Raw genomic sequence first — 26724 nt, 5'->3', positions numbered from 1 at the left:
TAAAAAGTTTGGGGCTTTTTTTTCTCGGAATGAAAAAAGGCCATATACAACTTCTTTACTCTAAATAAAAAAATTCCTTCCAGTAGCACCTTAAAGACCAACTAAGTTAGTTCTTGGTATGAGCTTTCGTGTGCATGCACACTTCTTCAGATACACTGAAACAGAAGTTGCCAGATCCTTCTATATAGTGAGAAGGTGGGGAGGGGTGTTACTCAGTTACTGAGTAACACCCCTCCCCACCTTCTCACTATATAGAAGGATCTGGCAACTTCTGTTTCAGTGTATCTGAAGAAGTGTGCATGCACACGAAAGCTCATACCAAGAACTAACTTAGTTGGTCTTTAAGGTGCTACTGGAAGGAATTTTTTTATTTTGACTATGGCAGACCAACACGGCTACCTATCTACTTCTTTACTCTAGAGCAGGATATGAGTTTCTTCTCCTCCCACGCTCCCTTCAGGGAAAGCTTCGGAGAGCTACATCCCTGCTGTAGATGGGGCCATAGGCAAAAGCCAACAGAGCAATGAATGGAATTGTGATCTTTGTGTGATAAGCTTGTTTTTATACACCTTTGCACGCCCCTCTTTATCCTCCATTCAGGTAAACAAGAGGCACCATCAGAGTTCAAGGATACACTTCAGTGAGGCAAAAACCCTCAGGGAAGATGTGAAACAGGGCTGCTGAGAGGTGTGGCACAGGGAAGGGTCCCGGGAGACAGGTCCCCTGGACCTGAGGTTTTCCCCATTTATGAAGATTTAAAGTAGAGAAACTTTCAAGGGCTCATCCAGGATGGCACTCAACAAGAGGTGCAGGAAGTGTCTCCGGGGAAGGGCAGAGATCTTTTCCAAAGGGTTATCTTCAGAAGCATCTTGGGAAGCCAGCCCAAACTGGTCCTTCAACCCTGAGATGCCTACAAGGTTCCCATGGGAAGTTACTTATAGTTCAAGAGGTGTACTTGTGTGGTGCTGCAGGAGATGCTGGGGCTTACCTCTTAGGATATGTATAGTAGCCATTTTGGACAGCAAAAACCTAGACCAGCCCTGAGAGGCATCATTGTGTGTCAAAATACCACACACTTGGGTCCAAAGTCTAGGGATTAGAAGCTTCCTGTCTCCACAGTTGAAGCTGCCTGGAAGAGCCCTTGAACACATCATTTTACAGGGACCTGGTACAAACCTATTTATTTAATTAAAAGGTGTAGCCCAGCTGAGAGGTAGGTGTCTCCTACTAGGACATGGGAACATTCACACGAGCACTTCTCATACACTACAACTCTTCATAGCAAGATTGTATCCTTTCATTTGAGCTTTCCAGTAGAAAGCCATAGAGAAAATGTTCCAAAGATGTATAAAGTTGAGCTGTGAAAAGAACCTGGAACTGCACACACACTCCTCAAAAAGTTAACCCCATGGATCTAAGAGAAAATAATGTGCCTCAAGAGCTCCTTTTAAACCCTTAAATTCCATTGATTTCAATTAGACTAATTCTGGGAATCATATGTAAGTGTGTTGTCAGACATAACACTAAACCATAGTTTAACATTACACAAGACAAGCCCAGTTTATCATGCTGTCAGAACATGTTGTTTAGCATGCTGTGCAATAAAGATCAACAATGGTTAGTGAAAACATCCTATCTTTATAAACCATGGTTTAAAGTTGGCTTGTTTCCACTAACCATAGTTAAGATTAACCTGAATTTGTCTTGAGTTTCAAAGATAAATCAAGTTGTATTGTACTAAAATGCAAGTGGGAGCTTTCAAACTCCAGAGGAAGCTCATAGTCCTGGGGTGCAAACTAGGCTTGCTGTTGTAATGCTAAACTATGGCGCAGCACTATGGCTGAGCCAGAGCTATGTCCTTGCTGTGTAGTGAGAGAGAACCAATTCACTCTTCTGGTGCTACTCCTCAAATGCTACTTTCAAGGGTTAAACAAAATTGATATGATAAAATAAATCTTTTAAAAAAACACCCTCCTGGTTTTAAAGGCAGCTGAAAACAAGCTAGGCAGAGGAAGTGATTCATTGTGGTGGCCTTTTCTGCTCATCTTAAATCAAAACTCTTTGAGGCTGCCCAAACCACCTAATACTCTTCAAGCCTGTGAGTTTCCCCCATGATAAAAAATGACTGCAATCCTATGCACAGTTACCTGTTCAATCTCATTGAACTCAGGGGGGCTTACTTGTGAATGGGCATGTATGGGATTTTGCTATGAACGATTTAACCAGAGCCTAATCAGCAAAGCCAATGGTTTGTCGGTACAGTTAAAATTCCATGCCGAGTAATTCCACTGACTCCCAGCGGGGCCAGCAGGGCAAAATTAGGCAGAGAAAAGTATAAATCACACACCCCCACCCCAATTTTAATTGCATTAGAAGTGCTAATATTTGTGAATACCATAAAGATATTCAGGCTCTCGTGACCTGCAGAGATGATGCAATGCCATCTAACCTTACAAACTATTCTAAGAAATAAATGTTGCACATAGGGCAAAAATAGTTTCAGATACATTATAAAGGGTATTTTTAAAAAAATCCTATTGAAAGGTCTATAAAACAACTTCCAGAGGGAAGGTAAATATATTGAGTGACAAATTTCCATCTCCCCCACCCCACCCCGAAATAAGGTTTGGTACTCTTTTCATTTTGTATCCTAAAACAACTTTGATATAACTCTCTGTTAAATCCTTTCTGTATGTCCTCTTATGCTGTAAACTCTATTTTGTGGTGCAGTGCAAAGTGGGTCTGCTAAATGTACATGCTTTGGACGGATCCTGTTCTGTAAAGCTCTTTCCGAAGCAACGCAATTAAGCATTTGCTACTCTAATATCGTGCTCACAAACAATTAACTTTTACATTTTATGTCTTTCTTTTTCATACAACAGTATGGTCCAAAAGGTATTTGTTGGATGCATAATAATCTTGCACATGTCTTGCACAACTTTGCATCAGGTATAAATGGTAAAAACAGTGGTGCTACTGGACAACTGGCAGAAATAATACTTAAAAACTTGGATTTATTGCTCCGGATTTAACTTGCAGAACCACACTGTTGTGTACAAACAGTTACGCTCCATAGACGCTCAGACGTGATTGTCTCTTTGTGTCTAAACACACAAAATACAAGCTGCTATCTGTACAGTTTACAGTACTGAAACACATATATTGGAAAATGAAGTATAGATATGGTACTTTGTAAAGATACATTATTTTATAGCAGGGGTTTACCCAAACTTTTTTTTTTTACAGCCACTTTAAAAATAGACAACAACTTCACTAGTATAGCTAAATTACATCAAAGAAAGAATTGGTGTACTGAATGTGAGTCAACTGGCCAATTCCCCCAGGGTCCCAGATGTGGTGGTCTCCTGATAAGAGAGTGGCCCTCACGAGCTGGTTAGAGTCCTCTGGTATGGTGTGTTCCCTTATTTGGAGGGGTCTTTAGAGAGGAAAACAAATGGCGGTAGCTAAAACTGGAACCAGTTGCTAAAAATGCAACTGGGTTATTTGGGGAAAGGTGGGCAGCAGTGGAGGGGGACGGACAAGTGACCGCAAGGAGGGTTTATCTGAACAGCATGAAAACACAAGACAGTGAACGTGAAGATGATGAGTTAGGAGCTCAAACAGTACTATCTTATGTTCAGGCATTTCAGTGGGGAGAAACATCTGCATTATCGCCGATGGGTTATTCAAAGTGGCTTTCCCTTCCCCTCTTACCCGGAGACCACCCTACTTCATAATTTGTTTTTTTTGTTTTTGAGGAAACCCCTATACATAAGTGAAAATAGTTATCTGAATATATTCTTCAGTGGTGGACTAAGCAGTTTCTTAAAACAAGACCTTAGCTTGCCATTCACTTCAGGCTGCCTTGAAAATAAGATAATACTACTGCTTAAAAGAACCATCGGAATGCTTCGGCGCTGGGAACTGGTGTTCTCTATAAAAAAAAGCAAGAAAACAAGTTAAGCTTTCTTTCCATTGTGCATTGTAAGATTTGTTCTTTCTTTTCATTCACCTGCTTTGTTTTGCTCTTGCCTTGACGTGTCGATCATGTTCTCCAGTTATCTAGGTATTATACAACACCTCGTGATGTTTTAATTATCCAAAGAAATACCTCAGCTTAGCAAAGGTGCCATTTTAGTAATCAGGGTTGTTGTTTTTTATTTAAAAAACTCCCTTTTATTTCACAACTGAACCGCTGGCAACCAAAGCAGGTTCCACCAATTGGAAACCAAACATCACCCTTCTGATGAATGTATATGTGATTGAGATGTATTTATTTATTTATTTATTTAGCCATGGAAGCACATATTTGGTAACAAAAAAATTAAATGAAATAGTAATAGAGTCCCAGTATATGGTCTAAAAGCATATGAGTTTACAACCTTGCTGAAGCTAAGCAGGGCTGAGACCAACCAGTGCCTGGATGGGATTCCAAGGTTGAAGAAAGGTAGGATATAAACACATTTACAGCATAGCATTTAATTAAAAAAAATAGCCAACGACATCCCATTACACATCAAAACAAAGGAGTTCAGTGACAGCTTAAAGTCTAAACGTTGGAGCTAGACTTACAGTACCATCCTGACCATGTCTACTCAGAAGGAAGTCCTACTGAACTCAATAGGGCTAACTCCCAGGTAAGCAAGGCTAGGACTGCAGCCACAGGCATGCATAGAATAAGTAAATTGAAATCCACAGGTCTTCAGTTAGTCATGATGAATTTAAGTTCCCCTGATTCCAATGGGTCTACTCTAAGTATGATTAAATCAAGATCCATCACTGAGAAACTTATTGTAGCATGAGCTTTTGTGGACTTCAGGCTTCAAGCCTAAGGGACTGATTTTGTTACTAAAACAACAAGGTTCACCAAGTGGAGTCAGGTACAAAACTGTAGCTTGGAGGTAAAGGCAGGTGCAACATGCTGGCTCACCAATTACCTGTTGCACCCTATGAGCTAGATACTGTGATGACCTGAACATAAATGCACAAATCTATGTTTGAGCTACCACAGATAAAAGATTCTAATGGCCACTTGATTTACGCAAATACAAGATCACTGGCAATCAGTTAATACTCATATTTTATAGGTAAGGAACATGGAGGCTATGACATGGGTGATTAACCAATAGATGGTCAACCTTGGCAGAATTTTTTTAAACTTGCATTTTCACTTGCTATTGTCAAACCATTAAAAGTTGGCAGTCTACTGCATATCACCTCAAGAGCTGCCATTACGTTCTAATCTTCCTTCTACCTGTACTATCCTATGTTGGATAAATGACAGCAAGCTCATCTCATGAAAAAAAAAGTTTACCTTTGAGGTTGTTTTTGCAATAGTCTGCTATAGTCTAACACAGCAACTTTCCTACAAAGTGAATTTTCTCTCTCTCTCTCTCTCTCTCTCTCTCTCTCTCTCTCTCTCTCTCTTCCTGCTTTCAGAAGTTAACCCAAAACCTTTACAAAATGATGAAGGCGACAGTATTGTCATGGTATATAGACCATGATTGTTCCCTCTCTCATTCTCCCTCTCACTCTTTTGATAGCTTGAGAGATTAGGTCAGTGTATTCACAACTGGTCACCTTTGTTTTGTCACCCTCTCATACAGCCCTGTGTGTATTATAATGTGTACTTGGAAATGTCCATTCGCTTCTCTGGCTGGAACAGTTAAATGTTGCATCTGGAAAGGCTAGATGCTAAAGAGAGAGAACAGAGTTTCTGCACTTTTAAGATTGCATTATGGCAGCGTGAAACATCTTATGTCATTGTGCTACAGGGAAAAGTAATATCTGAAGAAAGAAAGAAAGAAAGAAAGAAAGAAAGAAAGAAAGAACCTTCTTTTGCACAACTTGATTAGCATAATAAGCAGTCCAGCAGCAGCAATAGCACAACAACAACACACCACCCAAGATTACGAGATTGTCTAAAAGGCTGTTGAACTCCCTCAGTCCCCAGAGGACTGGTCACCAAGTATGCTGGCAAACATTCTTTTCAGCCTTATCTGGTTTTAGCTCTGCTGGGGCTTGCCTACATCCAGTTCCCAATCACAGGGAGAGATCAAGTAAACATTAAGACTGCAGAACCTCAGTGAAATGAAAACAAACATCAGAGCTGGGTATAATTAACATATTGACATCCTTTCACTACAAATTGAAAGAGGGGGGCATAGCTCAGTCGTACAGCACATGGCTTACAGAAGCTCCCAGGTGCCATCTCTGGCATCTTCAGCTAGGGCTGGGGAAGACCCTCTATGGAACCCTGGTGAACTGCTGCTAGAGTAGACCCATTGCCTTAGCTAGGTACAGCAATGGAACTGTTTTCCTATAGTCAAAATAAAAAAATTCCTTCCAGTAGCACCTTAAAGACCAACTAAGTTAGTTCTTGGTATGAGCTTTCGTGTGCATGCACACTTCTTCAGATACACTGAAACAGAAGTTGCCAGACCCTTCTATATAGTGAGAAGGTGGGGAGGGGTGTTACTCAGAAGGGTGGTGGGAATGGGAGATAGGCAGATAGCTGAGAGAGCCTCTTGACGACTCTTAACGACTGTAATAGGTCTTACAGGAAAAGGCAAGGGGTGAGAAGGTGAGAAATGGTTAAGTTATGTATAGTGAGATAAGAATCCAATGTCTTTGTTCAGCCCAGGTCTTTTCATGGTTTTAAGTTTGGTAATGAGTTGTAATTCAGCAGCTTCTCTTTCCAGTCTATTTCTGAAATTCCTTTGTAGTAAAACAGCTACTTTGAGATCTTGTATAGAATGTCCTGGGAGATTGAAGTGTTCTCCTACTGGTTTCTCTGTTCTGTGATTCTTGATGTCAGATTTATGTCCGTTTATTCTTTGGCGTAAGGTTTGGCCTGTTTGTCCAATATAGAGAGCTGAAGGACACTGTTGGCATTTGATGGCATACACAATGTTAGACGATGAGCAATTAAATAGTCCCGAGATGGTATGTGTGATGTTGTTGGGGCCAGTAATGGTGTTGTCCGGGTGTATGTGGCAGCAAAGTTGGCATCTGGGTTTATTGCAGGCTCTGGTGCCAGTGTCTGTGTTAAGCCTGGTTGTAGTATTATTGTGGGTTAGGAGTTGTTTAAGATTGGGTGGCTGTCTGTAGGCAATGAAAGGTCTTCCTGCCTCATGGGGAGCAATTCTCTGATGCTCAGTCCTGGTTTCAGGCAAATCAGAGTTTGCGAATGTCAATCAGTGAAACTAAGTCTTGCACTAAGTAACAAACCAGGATCAGGCAGCAGGAAATTATTGCATGGGAGGAGACAGGAGGGGAGGAGAAGTGTGTGGATTTAGGGTTCCTCAAGGTTTGTTTGCATAGCACGAAACCGTTGCTTGACATTATGTCTGAAAGCAACCAGTAGGTTAAAAGGTACATGGATCCTTAGTCCATTCTAAAATATATGTAGACTAATTAGGTATTTTTAATACTTTATGGATTACATAATTTATAGCCTCCCTTCTGCCTCCAAAATTAGGGCACTCAGGTTGTCATACATCATGTTGTCAACATTGTGCCCTCCATATGTTTTTGGTCTGCAGTTGTCATTATCCCTGACCATCTACCATCTACCCTGATCATCTACCCTGGCCATGGTAAGTGAGGCTGTTTAGAGTTGCAGTGCAACATCTGGAGAGCATCACAGTGGGTACCTCGGGATATATAAACAGAAAATTAATTAATGATCAATAATACACTATAATTAAGTCAATAAGAAAAACAATATTTAAAAGACAGCAGATTAAATGGAACCATCAATAATTAGAGAAACAGAGGGCATCAATGAAACAACATATAAATTAAAAGCTTATTGGAAAAGCAAGGTCTTCATCCAGCAGTGGGACACTGGGAAAGGAGGAGACAAGGAAACCTCCCAGGGAGTTCCGTAGTCTGGATGCCATAACAAAAAGGACCCATTGTGCATCCCAAGCATACCTCAGAGTGTAACATAATGCACAGAAGGGCTGCATCAGATAAACAGATATGGAGATTAACACAGGGCCCAGAAGCCCATTAGGCATCATGGTCTTAAGTTATTTAGTGCTTTAAAGGTGACAGTAACCAGGACTTGGAATTGTGCACTGAAACAGACTGGTGGCCAATGGGGCTAGTAAAACATCGAAGTGGCATGCTACTACAAAAGCATGGCACCACACACAGCATTTTGTACTGCTGACGTTTCCAGCCTTCAAAGGCAGCCCCATGTATAACATGTTATAGTAATCCAGTCTCCACATAAACAAGGCACAACTGTGGACAGGTCCACTCTTCTCAGAAACAGGAACAGTCTAAGCAGAGCAAAAGAACTTCTGGCCACAGCTGCAATGTGGGAATTAAGTGCAATGCCAGTGCCAGATGCAGCTTTGTGAGCCTCGTCTTTCAAGGGGAGTGCGATCATTTCCAGAAAAAGCTCACATCGCTGGGCCAGTCACCTTCCTAATCTAGAGCAGTTCTATCTTATCTGGGTGTTTGTCCACTCAGATAATGGTTTAGAAGCTCTCCCCAAACTGAGATGGAAGGGAGATACAGAACTGAGGGGCATTTGCATACTGATGATAGCCAACACCAAATCTCTGAGGGATCTCTCCTAAAGTTTCCGAAGGCCAAGGCATTGAACAGATATTCTTCAGCACCAGCCTTCTGAAATCTTATCCTCCAGGAAAGAATGGAGTCACTAATACAGTATCCTTGAGCCTCATTCCAGCAAGATAAACTTGAAGGATACTGCAGTTAAGGAATGGAGAACTTATGGCCTTCCAGATGTTGTTAGATTCCAACTCCTATCAGCCTCAGCCAATGGTCAGGTATGGTGGCACTTGTAGTCCAACATCTGGAGGGTCATAGGCTCCCCATACCTTCTATTGCAGGAGGCATTAAAAGCTGCTGAGAAGTCCAGCACAACCAGTAGGAATGAATTCCTCCTGTTCAGTTCTTAGAGCAGATCACCGAAGAGGGCAACCGAAGGCATTTCAGTCACCAAACTGAGATGTAATACAGTGGGTCAGTATATTCTGTCTCATCAAAAGAATCCTGGAGTTGTGTCTCAAACTCTGTTCAAGCACCTCACAGAAGAATGGAATATTGGATACTGAGTAGTAATTATCCAGTAAGGTGGGATCTCAAGAGTGTTTCTTAAACAGAAGTCTAACCACTGCATTTTTAAACAGATTGTATCACTCTGCCTCTCAGGGAAGCATTAATCACTTATTACACCCACTGAGCCTGTCCTCTGTAAACTAGCCAGGATGAGCAGGGATCTAGGGCCTCATATCCTCTCAGATTCTCAGGTTGCACAAGCTGAAAAGAATGCATAACAAAATAAGCAGCTATCAGAGGTATACTGACAATGAAGAATCCAAGTCAGAACAGTTACGAACCACTTTATCCACCAAGTGCCTCACAAATTGGTCGCAGTGGACCAATGAGAATTTTTCCCATTCTGCTCAGGTGTAGCTTACCGTACATGGAAAGGCTCCACTTAGTTTAGTACATTAGCAGACGGATGGAAGAGATCCTTTTTTAGCCTCCACTACTTATGGGCACATCCCGCGCAGATGTTCTGCTGCACAACACCTTTGCAGAGCATGTCCAGAGGACAAGATTGAAACTGTGCTTAGAGGTATGGTTGAAAGAGCTGGGTATATGTAGCATGGAAAGGAGATTAAGGGATGGACTGACAGTAGGACAGAACATGCAGGTGACAGAAAAGGCTTGTTCTCATTGCTGTGGCTTACCAGGAGGAAGAGGTGAAGTAATACAGTGTCAGAATGGCACAGTCCTGAATTGGTTCTGCCAGTGCCCTTGCACCATACTGACCTCACGGCCATCTTGTCCCTCCCCATCCTGGTAAGGCAAAGTGATGTCAGTGATGGGAAGTCAGATAAGTGCAACCATCCCACCGACTGCTACAGTATCCTTGACAGATGACCATCGAGCCTCTGCTTAGAAGATACCCGTGAACAGTGTCACAAGACAGTCTGTCCCATGCACTCTTGAATGCTTCTCCCCATTGGGAAGTTTTTGCTAATTAGGAAATTCTGCCTCCGTGCAATTCCCACCTATTAGTTTTAGTTCTGCCCTCTGAAGCAACAGAGAACATCTCTGCTATGAATTGCATCCTGCACTGTAGGGCCTGCATTGAGTGGAGAGTTGCAATAGATGATCTCCGAAATCATTTCCAATGCTATGATTCCATGAACAGAATGTGCTCAAGAGCCCCATCATGCTCACATGTAGCTGCCATTCATTTAGATGGCAGAAGATTGTCCCAGTATTTATTCTTGAGTTCCCTCTAAAACTATGTTACTACAGTCTACTCTGTGATACTGAATTTCAATGGTGGCTGGTAGCCACTGAAACTGGTAGGGCATCCAAGAAGGCCACTGGAGATTAAGGGTGGGTGAAATGTAGATTTTTCTCAATTTCTCAGACAGTTCTCCACTAAAATTTGCATTTTAGTGCACATTTCTCCTAATATACACTTTTTCGAATGCAATTTTATCTAATACAGTACATACATTTTTGCAAAGCACTTGTGTCTAATATAATGAACTTTAGTATGCTATTTTCAGTAATATATATATACAAATGTTGTACATGCATGTCAGTTTTGTACACATTACTTGGCAGGAAGACTACATTGCAAAATCCAGAGAAAAGTGAATTTTGGATGTCTGGGTTTTGGTTCCCATATTGTTTCAGAAGGTGCAGATTAGATAGGCTCACCTTTAAATGCAAAATGAATTGAAATTCTCTCTCATTGCTCCCACAGGCAGGACCAAATTGTTTTGCTTTTCTCCCCATCTTCCTCCCGAACAAAGCCATTGTGAGCACTTAAGCAATGCAGTTGTAAAAACTGCCTGCTCCACCTTGCCCTCCAATGTTTCTATGTCTATATTAGTTAAATATGGGGGCAGGGAATCATATTTACTTTCTGAGGAGTTGCAGATTTCTTTGTTTCACAAAGGTATTCTGAATTTCCTGATTTTCTTTGCTACTGGTGAATCCCAGGGTAGGAATTTATTTTCTCTATCTATCCCTGTTCTATACTGACACACACTGAGGTTGCAAGGTGTTACTAGTACTAAAGCAAAGTAAACATGCTTTTCAAAGCTACCAAGAGCACGGCACATATTGCTGCCAGACCTTTTCATGCAGCAGTGTGCAGGCTGTAAGATGGCTGCTGATAGTAAACAAGCACATGGATGTATAATTTATAAAGAAGTTGAGTATAAAAGGATATTGAGTTCAGAACGATGCCAAGCAACTCACGTTTGCCCAAATCAAATTCAAAGGAACATAAAAGGGGGTACATGTAAATAACACCTTTGTTTGAGCAAGGTATCGAAAAGAACTAAAAAGCCACCTTTCCCCTGAAAATGACAGGATTTGGATTGACTTTTTCTTCTTCTTCTTCTTGCTACAGCATGTTTCATCAGACATGGCATCTCAATCGAGAGCAAATAAAGGTCAATCAGACCTTAGCTCCAAATTTGCAAAATGCTATTTTGGAAGGACTAAGATTCTCTTTAATATTTCTGTTTCTATAACTCAGATGTGGGAAATATTGATGGGAACTGGAGGGCAAAGAGCTCAGCCACCTTTCTCCATTTGTTAACCCCAGAAGCTAGAATAGGAACGTTGGCATCCTGCCAAGTCCTTTGCATAAGCTCCCCTGCTTCCATTCTACCCCAATGAGAAAAGGCAGGATGAGTGGTGGGGATAATGATCAGAGTGCAGTGCCAATTTCCCTGGCAAGATCTTCATTCCCTGGCTCTCATTAATCTGCCCCAGGCCTGGATCGTACAAAACTGGGGCTTGGAGATCACAAATGACAGCTAAAAACCTCCCATGAATCTTGTCTGTCTGAGCTCTAGGAAGAGAAGGGTGAGAAATTTGTTTCAGTTCTCATTTAAAGGTGAATCAATCTATCCTGAAGCACACTCATACTCCAAAATTTGCATTCCTCCAAATTTCACAATGCAATGTGTACAAGTAATGTGTACAAAAATGCACATGCTCAGTAAGCATGCATAAAAGTACAGATATTAGCGAAATGTGCATGTGAAAGTGCATTGTTTTAGGGATAATTGATTGCAAAACTGTGTATATTAAGTAACATTGCATACAAAGATGTGTATACTAGGAGAAATTTTCACTAAAATACTGGTGAATTATTATAAGGACTTTTTGTGGCTGGGGGTGGGGCAGGTTCACAAATTTATGTTATGAAATATGGAGAACTGAACTACAAATTGGAAAAAACCAAGAGAGAACCCAAAACTGACAGATTGGCCTATCCCAAGTTCTAAGGCAGAGGTGGGCATATTCAAACTTATTACATCTACACTGTATTTCTTTTTTCTTTTTTTACTAGAATCTCAAGATCCACCAACTGGAACCAAGTGCAAAAGACATAGAATTAAATCGCAAGGTGCTTCTGAGCCCATCAGGAGCCAAGTAATCAGTTTTTGACACCATAACAGAACTGTGCTCATAGTCCAGGTTAGTATTCTTAATTTAAGTAGCCTAATTTAGGTGGGAAAAGCCATTTCATTGTTGCTGTTAAACAACTGGGAGCCAGAAACCCTTGCTGACCTACTGCAGATTGAGCTACAGTTGATCTGCTGCCATTGCCTTTCTACTTTGCCCCATTGCAACTCAGATATAAATAAAATACTGTAGAAAATGAAAGCTAGAATGAACTGGGAAGGTGTGGGTTCAAGTCACCTCTCAGCCATGAAGTTCATCAAATGCCCTCACCAACTTTTTATATGGATAAAAGGGAGGGGGCCATGAGTGTTGCTGCCCTGATCTCCTTGGAGCATAAAAATGTAATTTATAAATAAATATATATCCAGATACACAGAAGCAACTTGCTGGCTGGGGTAGAGCCGCTATGCTAGCATCGGGAGGCAGAGACACTATGTTACCTCCCTGCCTGTTGGTTACTGGGAGGGGGCAGCAGCGGGGAGGTGAGCATGGTGCAAATGCACTGGCAGGAGTGCCAGATTAGCTCTGCTGCTGTGTTTGCACCATGCTGACCTCTCTGCTGCCTCACCTCTCTCCTCACCAGTAAGCTAGATTGACCCACCTGCCAGGCAGCTAGCATAGTAGCTCTGCCCCACCCTGCAAGCAGCTTCTACGGTGATTCCAGAAAGATTCAGCCATTAATTAATTGCCTGGGTGTCGATAATGAAGGATGAGTACAGACACTGCCAGTATTACATGGAAACTACTTTAAATCGCTCTATGGGCAACTGAACAGTTGGCATTTTCTCCAAGACAGTCCACATAATAATAATAATAATAATAATAATAATAATAATAATAATAAGATTGACACCACTGCATAAAATCAGCTTGCCACATGATAACAGCTGCCACACAGTGCAATTTAAAATAGCTTCCACATGGAAGCTGTAATGCGTTGACTGAATGACCTAATTCATGCTTTCTCAGCCACGTTTCTCCATTGCAATCCCAGAGATCTGCCTCACAGGGCTGCTGTTGGAAGGAACGAGTTAAGGAACATAAAGGCACACTCCTAGGGGCATTTCCAAGGTGGGGATAAACATCGTTGGATTACAGAGCTGGGATGCTGGGGGAATTTGAGTTCTGTGAATTCCAGTGTGAATTGACAGACAAAAGTATGAACCAAAATGTAATTATCCCTTGGACTGCATACTGCTCTGAATTTTGTGGTACCCCAAAAAATTTTAGCATATGAGTTCATTAAGAAAATACGTATTTAAATACAAATGGTTGTGAAGTGCTATTTTTTTAAAAAAAAAATATGAATACAGAAACATTATAGAACAGACTTACGAATGAACACGTGCAAAAGTGATATGGGAAGAAAATAGGTTGATCAGCTCATGTCTAATACAGGGACTTGCTTCCAAGTAAAGATTGTTAGGATCTGGATGCATACTTTGCAGAATGCACAGTTAAATGCATATAACTCCCATTTATTTCCACAGGGCTTCCACACATGCAAATTGAAACAGGCTTACAGCATCCAAATGCTACAGGAATTATTAATCATAATGATAATCTTTGATCCAGAGATTGGGCACTGCTATGCTTCCCCCCCACACACACACACACACAAAGAAAACACCCCCAATCACATTTAAAAGTAAAAACAGCAACATCAAATGCATTTAGAGCTGAAAAAATAAACCAAGATCATTTTAAACTCAGTTTGTGGAATGAAATTCTTTGGTTTTGCCTCTCTAAACAAGCAGAGTTAAAAAGCCAGAAGGAAATCTACCCATTTTAGTGGCTGAACACACACAGATGTGGGAAGCTAAAGTGCCCCAACCTCCTGGTTGTATAAATTCAACAGTCCCTGCTGGGGAATCAAAGTCTTGATGAGATTACAGTGAGTTTCTGGATTCTCGGCTATGCTTGCAGGGGGATCATTATCCTGAGTGACAGGAAAGACAGATTCCTCTGGAAGTTAGGGGGAGGGGAAGTCAGGAATAAAATTGGAATTGATCAGCATTGTTTAAGGCAACCTTCACTGCTCGTGCAGGTGCAAATACTGACAAACAGCAGCCTTGTTCCCCGGAGGAAACTCAAAAATCCTGCTGTTCCAGCTTCTGCTAACAGGTAATGCTATAAAAGCACTGGCAGCCTAGAAAATTTACCAAAACATAAGCCTGATAACCTTCAAGCTTTCAATTCTTTGTTCTGTGTGTCTTTGTTGGTGAATTTTAATAGAAAAGGGCATCCCCTCCCACAAACTAAAATAAAAGAAGGAAGTCTCACATACAATTTTCTCCTCTTATTACTGTGGCTGTAATGCTTGCTGAGTGATTTGAGGCAGGCTACTCTCTCAGCCTAGCCCTGCACAGAAGAGGTGTTTGCACATTACATCCCACAAAGTGTGCAACCTGCGCACACAATACTTGAACAGTCAAACAAGTGTACACTCTTTCACACAAACAAGTGTAGGGGATCACAGTAAGTAGCGCCAGATAAAGGTTATGGATTCCCAATATTTTGATAGATGAAGCTGGGCTAATGAGGATAAACTCTAATTACTGAATAGTATTATATAATATTATGCAAGGCTGAATTGTTGTATAATGCTCTACTATCAATCGGAGTAAATAATATCGATACACGCTCGTTGTTATCAAGGCATACGTAGTCTCATTTCGCATTTTGTTTGGCTAAATTATGTACCAGTCATATTATGATATGCATGACACACAGTGCTTTTTTTAATTAAAAAAATGTTTAGGGGTACTCTCGTTTTGACTCAAGAAAACCACCATTTTACAGTTCTAATCGGGGGAAATAAATACAGTAAATGGACAAAAGTACAAAAATTCACAAAATGTTTAGGGGTATGTGTACCCTTGCGTACCTCCAGGAAAAAAGCATTAATGACATATATTATGATGATATGTTAATAAAAGGTTTTTTGTTTTTTTTTTTAAGTAAGTCTCTTACTTACATAGATTAATTTCAAAACAAGAATACACCTGGATGTGCCCAGGAATAATTGAAAAGTGCCCGTTATTTGTTTCTGGAGGGTGGGGCCTTAAAACAGCAAATTTCCTAATTGGTCCAGGATGGACGGTGATGTGTTCAACTCAGACACAGAACTATGTCATTCTCCAAGCACACTCCCAAAGCCATTCTCTCTTCTGCGACATGTATAGTAGTGCCTAAGGCAGGCATAGGCAAACTCAGCCCTCCAGATGTTTTGGGACTACATTCCCATCATCCCTGACCACTGGTCCTGTTAGCTAGGGATGGTGGGAGTTGTAGTTTGGATGTAAGGTTTGGATGTATCCCATAATCATTGCACAAACTCCATCCTCTCCTGTCTCGTATCTCAAACAAAATGGTCTGCAGCCAATGATTGTTATTCTTCTTCACAGACTCAGCTTAAATAACACAGTCACTTTGTTGCAAGTATGGATATTTTTAAAAAAACCAAAGTGTTTATTTTGTGTTGCTGAGATGGGAGCCGCTCAAAAGCAGAGTTGCTATCTAAGCCCCTGGCAACTGCTAATTGCCTTTTTAGAAATAATTAACCATGACACCAGGGTAAAAAGTTCCATATTTCAAAGAAAGTATAATAGCTTGTGGGGCCCATGCACCCAAAAGTGGGTAGGAGGGCAAACAAAGCTACATTGTTATGAGATAAAGATCATTTGCCCTTAAAACTTATACTATGTTGCACTTTGCAGATTCATTTTTTTTGCAAACTTACATAAAAAGAAAATTCAACATCATTGTTTGCTGGCTGTATTACACATACACACAGATTATTTTCATCCAAATACTGAGACGCTTGTATACAAAATTCTTCAGAGATCACATGAGCTAAAAGCTTAGTTCCCTCTACTGCCCCAGCCAACATAGGAGAAGCAAGCAAAATGTATTCAGGTCATCACGTGTAACAATTTGCGCAAGCACACACCTATTGCACTAGATCTACATGCAGTGAAAAGGCACAGATGCAGCTTCTGAGCTCTTGCTCACAGACACACGATCTATTCATGGCTTGCATGAATTTCTTTTCTCTCCAATGTAGAAGTGCTGCTCTCTGCATAGGAAACTTGACACACTTGTAACTGACTCAAACAACACACACACAGCAGTACACTCAAACCAAGATTTCAATCCACAAACCTCTTTCTTTGAAATGTAACCACAGACATCAGTAAACCCAAGCCGAGTAAGCTTGTGGGGTCTATTTTGGACATGACCATCTGATCATTCCTGGAGCGACATAACATGCCATAACTTACTGGCATACTGCCCAGTGCCACCCTAAGATGATATGAAGCAATTGCTTCAGGCACCACCACATTCCCAAGGAATGCCTTTCCCCCACATTCAATTGTTAAATATATGAGCAAAGCAGAACTCTTGGCAAAATCTCAAAAGCAACAGCAAAGGGCAACCACTTCACAATAATGTGTGGCAAGGGTGAGCTGCGTAGAAGGTCGTTGCCAGCAGATTCCTGGATCATGTTTTCCCATTGCTAGGGAGATTTGGACTGCAATGTGGTCTTTTGAGCCCAGGATAGAAGTCACCCACCTTGCACTGCTTCCTATGTGAACATTTTGGACTCTGCTTACTAACATTAGTGAGACCATGGGAATCTGGTATTGTGCCAGGGAAAATACCAGGCAAAGAGATTGTAAGGGACTACTAGCAAATCGATTTATAACAGATTTTGTCTTTCTTGTTATAGAATGGTAAAATAATGGCTCCCCTGCCCCCCCCCCAATGTTTAACATTCTGGGGTGGTAATTAATTATTGTGAAGAGACACACCTAATCTGAAATGGGGGGATAGATTAATAAAGGATTAGGCAACCAGAAATCTGAGCGGGGAGTGGAGCTCATTGCCCCAGTACATCTTATCTCCTCCCCCAACCACTGAACAGATGGTCAGGGTGCTGATCACATGTGGTGATGGGGAGAAGAGGGGGCTTGGAGATGGCGGAATGAGAGAGAGACTCTGAAATGATCAGCTCCATCAGAGCTATGAAAGTGCTAGTAATCTGTGCGGCAGTGCAAGCTTTGTGCAGGCGCATGATACATTCAGCCCTGTGGGGGCTGGGCTATTAGGGAGAATGGGCCACCGTCCTACCAATCACCATCTGCCCATAGCGACCACCACCCCGCCTGCCCTCTTACTTACAACCTGCCACTGGCTCTGGTTTCCCCTACTGTTGGTCCCTCTATCTGCCACACTACCAGCCCCAATGGCCACCATCTCCAGACTTGGATGCAGGGCATTCCACACAACCAGACATAGCAACAAGTATTTGGGGGAGAGATTGCAATGTTATCATTTAATGATGAACATGTCAGAGGAGCTGAACAATACATAGTCTTACTGGCAAACTATGTACAACTGGTCTTCTCTCAATTTGCTGCTTCCTCCTTTTGGCTTCTAGCTCTACCTCCTACTTGGGCCCAATCTCCTAAAACAGGTATTCATTCATTCATTTAAATTTGTTGGCTGTTTTATCTGAGGTCCAGTGCCGAGGGCCTTCTGGCAGTTCCCTCGCTGTGAGAAGCCAAATTACAGGGAACCAGGCAGAGGCCTTCTTGGTAGTGGCACCCACCCTGTGAAACGCCCTCCCACCAGATGTCAAAGACGAAAACAACTACCAGACTTTTAGAAGACATCTGAAGGCAGCCCTCTTTAGGTAATCTTTTAATGTTTAATAGTAGTAGATAGGTAGCCGTGTTGGTCTGCCATAGTCAAAATAAAAAAAATATATCTTCCAGTAGCACCTTAAAGACCAACTAAGTTAGTTCTTGCATGCACACGAAAGCTCATACCAAGAACTAACTTAGTTGGTCTTTAAGGTGCTACTGGAAGATATATTTTTTTTAAATGTTTAATAGATTATTGTATTTTAATGTTCTGTTGGAAGCTGCCCAGAGTGGCTGGGGAAACCCAGCCAGATGAGCGGGGTATAAATAAATTATTATTATTATTATTATTATTATTATTATTATTATTATTATTATTATTATTATTATTATTATCATCATCATCATCTTGCCCAGGGCAACCCAAAGCAACTTAAAACCAACCAAGCAACAGTCACACAAAAACCCTGCATAGATACATTAAGACCAAGAAGAAAAAGAAGTACATTAAAAGCATCCTGCTCACTTCTGAAATGCCACAGATCATTAAAGGCCAAAGGCCTGGTTATAGAGGAAAGTTTTTGCCTGATGCCTAAACACATACCGTATTTTTCGCTCTATAAGATGCACCAGACCACAAGACGCACCTAGTTTTTGGAGGAGGAAAACAAGAAAAAAAATATTCTGAATCTCAGAAGCCAGAACAGCAAGAGGGATCACTGCACAGTGAAAGCAGCAATCCCTCTTGCTGTTCTGGCTTCTGGGATAGCTGCGCAGCCTGCATTCGCTCCATAAGACGCACACACATCCCCCTTTACTGTTTAGGAGGGAAAAAGTGAGTCTTATAGAGCAAAAAATACAGTATATAATGATGGCACCAGGTGAGCCTCCTTGGGGACAGCATTCTGCACATCAAGAGCCACCACAGAAAAGGCCCGTTCTCATGTTGCCACCCTCCAGACGTCTGGTGCCTCACACATATTACAGATCTGAGCAGAGAAACTCCACATTAACTTGCAATGGTTTATATGGGAACAGAACAGTTAATGCATATTAAAGGGAAATTAATCTTTGATCTGCAATCCTGAGAATGCATCCTAAGTCATTGAGTCATTCTCTTTGCAAATGATGAACAGGCTGACCTATGCTAATAATTGTGGGCACAGAATAATAATAATAATAATAATAATAATAATAATAATAATAATAATAATAATAATAATAATTTATTTATACCCCGCCCTCCCCAGCCAAGGCCGGGCTCAGAGTGGCTTACAAGCAATAATAAAAACAAGATGAATGATTACAACTTAAAAACAAAATTAAAATACAACATTAAAATACTGAAACATTAAAATATTAAAATGTAGCCTCATCGCAGGAGGAGAAGGAAAGGAAAAAAAGAAAGAGAGGGAGGGAGGGAATCAAATTGGCTCCAAGCCAAAGGCCAGGCGGAACAACTCTGTCTTACAGGCCCTGCGGAAAGAAATCAGATCCTGCAGGGCCCTAGTCTCATGAGACAGAGCGTTCCACCAGGCCGGAGCCAGAGTTGAAAAGGCCCTGGCTCTGGTTGAAGCCAATCTAACTTCCTTAGGGCCTGGGACCACTAGGGTGTTGTTATTTATGGACCTTGAGGCTCTCCATGGGGCATACCAGGAGAGGCGGTCCTGTAGGTACGAGGGTCCTAGGCCGTGAAGGGCTTTAAAGGTCAAAAGCAGCACCTTAAATCTGGCCCTGTACTCCACCGGGAGCCAGTGCAGCTTGAAAAGCACTGGGTGAATATGCTCCCATGGCAGAGACCCCGTGAGGAGCCTCGCTGCAGCATTCTGTACCCGCTGGAGTTTCTGGGACAGCTTCAAAGGCAGCCCCGCTTAGAGCAAATTACAGTAGTCAAGCCTGGAGATGACCGTCGCATGGATCACTGTGGCCAGGTTGGGGCGGGAAAGGTAAGGGACCAACTGCTTGATGCGGCGAAGGTGGAAAAATGTCGCCTTGGCTGTTGCTGTAACTTGCGCCTCCATGGAAAGGGAGGCGTCAAGGATTACACCCAAACTCTTAACGGAAGGCAATGGCACTAATTGGGCCCCCGCAAGAGAAGGGAGTTGGTCCCTCATCCCCATGCCATCCCGACCTAGCCATAGGACCTCTGTCTTCGAAGGATTTAGTTTCAATCGGCTCCCACGAAACCATCCAGCCACAGCTTCCAAGCATCTGGTCAGTGTATTCGGGGCCGAGTCGGTGTGGCCATCCATCAGCAGATAGAGCTGAGTGTCATCAGCATATTGGTGACAGCCCAGCCCAAAGCTCCGGATAATCTGGGCAAGGGGGCGCATAAAGATGTTAAAAAGCATCGGGGAGAGAATTGCGCCCTGTGGCACTCCACACACCAAGGAGTGGCGCGACGACATTTCCCTCCCTAGTGCCACCCTCTGTCCCCGACCAGAGATAAAAGAGCACAACCAGTTACGGGCTATGCCCTGTATCCCCACATCTGCTAGGCGGTGGTCCAGAAGATCATGATCGACCATGTCAAAGGCTGCTGACAAATCTAAAAGGATCAGCAGTCCTGACCCGCCTCGATCCAGTTGTCTACAGAGATCATCTGTTAGGGCAACCAGAACCGTCTCCGTCCCAAAACCAGGACGGAAACCGGACTGAAATGGATCTAATGCCGATGTTTCCTCCAGAAACCTACCAAGCTGTTCAGCAACCACTCTCTCAATTACCTTACCCAGGTATGGAAGATTTGAAACTGGGCGGTAATTGGATAGGTCTAAGGGATCTAATGAAGTTTTTTTTTTTTAAGAGTGGGCACACCACTGCTTCCTTTAGTTCCCCTGGGAATGTCCCCGTGTCAAGGGACAAATTGATAATTTCAACCAGGGGGGTCCGCACAACATCTGGACACTCTCTAATCAGCCAAGACGGGCACGGATCAAGGAGGCAGGTGGTGGGCCTACCAACTTGGAGGAATCTATCCAAGAACTATGTGGAGCTATTTCTTTGCAGTTAATTAATGCACTGTGTTTACAATCTTCTTTATGCCTCCAAGCCATACAAAGATGCATCAAATTACTGGTCCAAAACAGCATCCTTTGAATCTTAGTTTTTCTCCTTTAATTCAAAAGGGCAAATCTGTTCTTAAACTCAGCACCATCTACACATTGTTGACATTGTCCCTGGCCACTGGCCATGCTGGCTGGAGCTGATGGAAGCTGGAGTGATCCTAGTAACATCTGGAGGACGGCACGTTCCCCGTCCCTGATTTTCAGGGTTGCAACAACTCTTACCAAGTCCTTTGTGCTGTCTCTGTGGATGATAGCCAGGCACATGCACGACAGATTCAAGGTTATCATGCAGACCTATCAGAACAGATGAGTGAACAGATGACTTAAATTGGCCGAGACCTGTGGCAAACATCCAACACAGCCTTCTAGAGACCAAGCAGGGCAGTACTTGCCATGCAAAATACAAATTTTCCTCCGTAGTACAAGGCACCTGCAACCTATGCATTACAGGAGGGCATTGTGCAGTCATCTGGGTGCGATACAGCATTAGGGGACAGAAGAGAAATGTCATCCTTGAGCGAGGAGTGGATAAGAGGCAAAGGTAGCACATGCAAGTCTATAAATGGTCCCCCTAGTTGACACTTTGGGAGCTGCTGTTCTAAGATGCTCTGGGATCCTCTGGGGAACTGGGGGTTTATGGAAGCAAGGGATACAGTACTGCATAAATCAAAGGCAGCCTTTGAACATTCTCTTCTCACTGAAAGCATCCAAGTTAGGAAGGAGCATAACATAATGGGGAGAGTTGGAGCTTAGTGGTAGAGCATCTACTTTGCATGCAAAAGGTCCCTGGTTTAAGTCCCAGCATCTCCAGGTAAGACTGGGAGAAACCCCTGCCTGAAGTCTTGGAGAGCCACTGCCAGTCAGTGTGGACTATACTGAGCTAGATGAACCAATAGTCTGACTCTGCATAAGGCAGCTTCCTCTGTTCCTATGTTAATGCATCAGAGCATATTCTTCTCTCTCTGAAAGAGAGCAGGAATCTGACTTTTCCCTTTCTTTCTGCCCCTTGCAGTGTGGCCTACATTCAGTTCACTTTGAGAGTTGAGCTTAGCTCTGTGGGGAAAGGCCATGCGAAACTCACACCTCCACCTTCTCGTCTCTCCACTTCCTCTGCTTGAGGGAAGGTGGAAAGGTTGCCAGATCAACATTTTGAAAATAAAGCTGTAATGCGCGTTCCACACAATGCTCTGCAGGGCTGTGACATTTTGAAATATGGGGCAACCATTATGCTCTGTATTGTTCTTGTTATACGAAATAAAGGGGAATTCTGTAAATCTAGATATTTTAGATTTTGTTTTGGGATGCAGGATAGAATCCCCTCCAGATGTTTCCAACCATTATATGAATCAACAAATATTTGTCCATGCATCCATAGGACACACACAAACACACACACACACACACACACACACACACACACCATTTGCAGCTATTTAGAAACTGTAATAAATTTAAGTCTCCGCATATTTTATTCTAGAAATCAGTAATAGGAGAGTACAACTGGATCTGATGAAGCAGATCAGTGTTTAGGAACTCCCTTTAAATTAACGGCAGCCGTGGGTGGAAGGGAATGAGTGGTCACATTTGGGTCACAAAGAGGAAGACAATTAATATAGCCTCCTTGAAGTTGCTATTTGAACTGCCTAGGAAAACCTACAGGGATCCTCCTGGAGGAATCATTGCATTCCCCCTTTCCCAGTTCCATGCTCCTAACTTGATTCGTGCTCTGCTACAGCCCAACTTTAATAAGAATAAGAATAAGAATAAAAATAGGCAGGAGTTCATGGTCCTCTCACATCATGTCTACTTTCTCCTCAAGTAAGCAACTTTGCAGCTGAGGAACTGCGTATTCGGTTTGCTCCTCTAGTTCCATCACCTTCTGTTACCAAACACAAAACAACACATGAAACTGCAAGAACTGCTTTGCCAAACATTCATTTAGTCCAACAAGCCACTGTAACAGGGGTCAGTCAGCTGCCCTTGGAACTTAACAACCAGGGCACAACAGAGATTTTCAATCCCCTGTTACAATCTACAGTGTCCGATAATAATCAGGAATACTGCCTTTGAATATGGAGGATATCATGACCAACGTTCCTCTACAAATTTATCTTTTTCAATGCCATCTAAGCCAGAACTCACCACTGTATCTTTTGTCAATTAATTTATGCATTGTGATGAAAGCATGCTGTGGAGAGCCACTAAATATGCAGGGATCCCAGTCCAAACAAATGCCATGCGTGCTTGAGACCAATGGGGCATATTGGTTGTATGACTAACATAAATATATGGTCGGCCACTATGAGAAGAGAATGCTGAACTAGTTGGTCTTTTGGCCTAATCCAGCAATGCGTTTCTGATGTCCTTATTCTAAGTAGTCAAAACAGAACCAGCACAGAATAATACCAGGAGAAATCACACACACAAATTGCAAAATTGTTTGCCTTGGCCACCAACCGGCATAAAAGGACTGTTTACAAAAATGTTTCATAGTGCTTTGCTGCAGTCGCTTCTGTGCATACTTACTGACATGCTTCTGAGTCCCAGCCAATTCTCAGTTTACTTTTAGTACTGGGATCCACATGCCAGAATACATGAATTGTGTGTGCACGGTTTTCTCTTTAAAATGCACATGAGCAAGAGCCCAAGTTCAAAAAAGAAATGCACACATGTGTCCTGCGCATCTGGTGCAGCATGTGTTTATTTTGTAACAGACTAGGCATGTCTATGTTAATAAAGCAAGACTTTGCACGCAAGCACCAATGCCATTGTATTGGAGGGTCTGCTACTTTCTCCAACTAAGATCAGAAACGAGTAAGAAATCTCCACTACGATTTGCAGAACAACTCAACTAGGGCTGGAATGGGAAGTGTGTGCCTCTGCCTCCACAAAATGTTCCTGGACTCCAGCCCCCATCATCCATGTCTTTTAGCTATGCTGGCTGCAGATGCTGAGACTTGGGGTCCAAAAACATTTGGAGGACCACTACCTCCCTATATCTGTGCTGGAGGAAGCTGAATGTACTTGGGAACCTCTGAATTTTTCTGACAAGTTCCAGATAAGACCATCAGATGCCTCTTACAAGTGGAGAAATGTGAAAATACTTTTCTAGAGAGTTGGCTAACTTTCCACATTCTTTGAGAAAAGGGGTCCTAACAGGACCAGACCCTAGTACTTTCTCACTATCTTATTTGAGATTTACCTTTTTTATTTTTAAAAAAGTGAATTTTGTTTGCATGGCAAGGACTTGAATCTACTCTTTGGCAGCTATTTTTCCTCATCTGTTACATATCTCCTATATTTCATTGACAGAAACCAGAAGCTCATCTGAATCTCACACACAGAGAATAAATCATAACATTTAATTCTGCATAAAAATAGCAATGGATTTTGCTTTCAGGGTTTGGGCCTGAATGGCATTTTGCCCATACAGTGGTCCCTGGGATTGCGGTGCAAAAACCTGAAAATAAGGTGTGGTCCTCCACTGTGATCCATACACTTTCTTCCAAAAAAAATGTGCTTAGAGTTCAGGGTGGGATGAAAAGGAGTAGGAGAGTTGGAGGAGCTTTGTGAATAAATGCTGTCCTTAACTGGTGATATTTCAAGGGCTGCTTTGAAAGAAGATAAAATGCTTTAGTTATTTGGGAATCATTGTTCTCCCTCTGAATACTTTGGTTTGCTCTCATTGATGTCAGCACTAACCAAAACCAATTGTTTGTGTAGCATCATGATGTCATCCCATTCATTAGCCAATCCTTAATTAGCTAGGGTCTAATGTGAGTCATCCAGGAAGCACTGCTCAATGTGTGAATGGGCCTTTATTTTCCTTGGTAAAATTATGACAGCCAAATCTGACTGACTGCTTCGTATCATGATGCTATCACCTTTTCTATATGATCTCTGACTCAGAACAATCAATCTAGGAAGGAGAAAGAAGCCCTAGGCTTTAGGCTAAAAGGGCATCAGCACAGAAGCAGATAAGAGTAGCAAAAAGCAGAATTGAAGGAGGGAAAGATACTAAAGGGTTTGCAGGAGGGCAAATGTTTTTGGAGGGGATTTTTAAACCCCAAAATCAAAACAGGAGAACACTGGACACAACTCTTCTTAAGATTACCTGGGCGCGGGATGCGATCTGAATCTGATCTTATGTAATCAGATCACTACAAAATATTAAGAATTATTATGTCAAAATCCAGTGCTGCTACTCATGTATGAGAAAATGAACCTTTTATTCTACGTTCACAATGTAAACTGCATAATCCTGCACCTTCATTTTCTCTCCCTCTCTCACACACAAATGACTTTAAACATAGAATCCAAAATTTTATGCAAAATATTTTTGAAGCGAGACAAGAGATGTTGCTATAACTATGGCCACTTCTGGGGTCCTGGTCAGATGGTAGTCATCTTACAGGAATGTGACCTTTAGCGTGTGTGCGCGCCCCAACACATATGCTTTAAGGATACACTGAGATACCGGTGCCCTGTGCATTTGAGGTTCCACCGGCATATTTTGTTCTTAGGTATTCAAAGCTGTGTACAAAAGCTCATGTAACGACTAGCCTTGTGAGATGTGTGTTTGTTTTTTTAAGTAACCCATATTCATCTAGAAGTGCTACTTAGCAGCAAAGCAATAGATAAATCAGAGCAAACATATAAACCAGCATGTTGAGCCTCCCCAAATGATGCACCAGGGGAACAGAGAGGAAAATTTCCGCCAGTTTCTCAAGGGGAAAGAGAAATTTGCCAACAGTTTCTCAGAGTTGAGGTTCACAGTAGTAACAGTAACAGCTGCACAGCTTCTTTCTCTTTTTTCCAGAGGGTTTTGTGGAGGGAGTGATGATGCTCCCTTTGCAAAAAGTAGCAAGGGAGACAGTATTGGAGGCCTGTCACCATTTTGCACCTTTCACAATGCTCCCAACTTAGCGTCATTCCTTGCCTCCCTCTCTGTGTGTGTGTGTGTTGCAGCTATCTACAAAAACTAGTGGGGGAGGGAGGAATCACAGAATATTCTGCAAGGTGCCCTCAGTTTTCTAGTGGGTTGGGGAAAAGACAACTATCCAACATTTTTGCAGGAGGAAAAAAAACATTTCCCCAGAATTTTCAGCTCAGCTCTCCTTTATTTTGTGCTGCAGTAACAATGTATAATCTCTGTGACTTTATGTGCTACTGAACGAGTGGTGGCAATTCAGGAGAAAGGCTCCTTGTTTTCTCTGCGCCAGTTTCCTATTCCTTGCCCTTGGAAGGAACACTGTACTTTTTATTGAAGATCCGGTCACTTCTTTTACATCTGCTGCTTTTGAGCACACTTCCTCTTTCAAGTGCGCCTTCAAAATGATTTTTCATTCTCAGATTCCCTTCTTCCAGCATTACTCGTAGAGATGCTCTCTTCTTCATCTGAGTGAAATGAGGCCTTCTTCAAGTTGGGATAGCCAAAATCAGAAAGATGGCTTTGTTTGTTGCCTTCACTTAGGGTAGCCTTTACCATCCTGCTGCTCTGCAGGTGTTTTGGA

At 42.2% G+C, this 26724-nt stretch overlaps 1 protein-coding gene across 1 annotated transcript in view; it reads right to left on the bottom strand.

Annotated features, from left to right (window-relative positions):
* Positions 1 to 1964: 1964 nt before the first annotated feature.
* Positions 1965 to 26724, bottom strand: part of CXXC4 (CXXC finger protein 4) — a 51848-nt gene continuing 27088 nt past the window's right edge. Inside the window, exon 2 of the mRNA XM_081209377.1 lies at positions 1965 to 3934. Within this exon, the coding sequence (XP_081065503.1) occupies positions 3890 to 3934 (45 nt within the window). The 3' untranslated portion in view covers positions 1965 to 3889. The remainder of the gene's footprint in view (positions 3935 to 26724) is intronic.

This window comes from Podarcis bocagei (assembly GCF_964188305.1).
Source record: "Podarcis bocagei genome assembly, chromosome: 9".
Classification (NCBI taxonomy): domain Eukaryota; kingdom Metazoa; phylum Chordata; class Lepidosauria; order Squamata; family Lacertidae; genus Podarcis; species Podarcis bocagei.
This window is presented reverse-complemented; position numbering and strand designations above follow the sequence as displayed.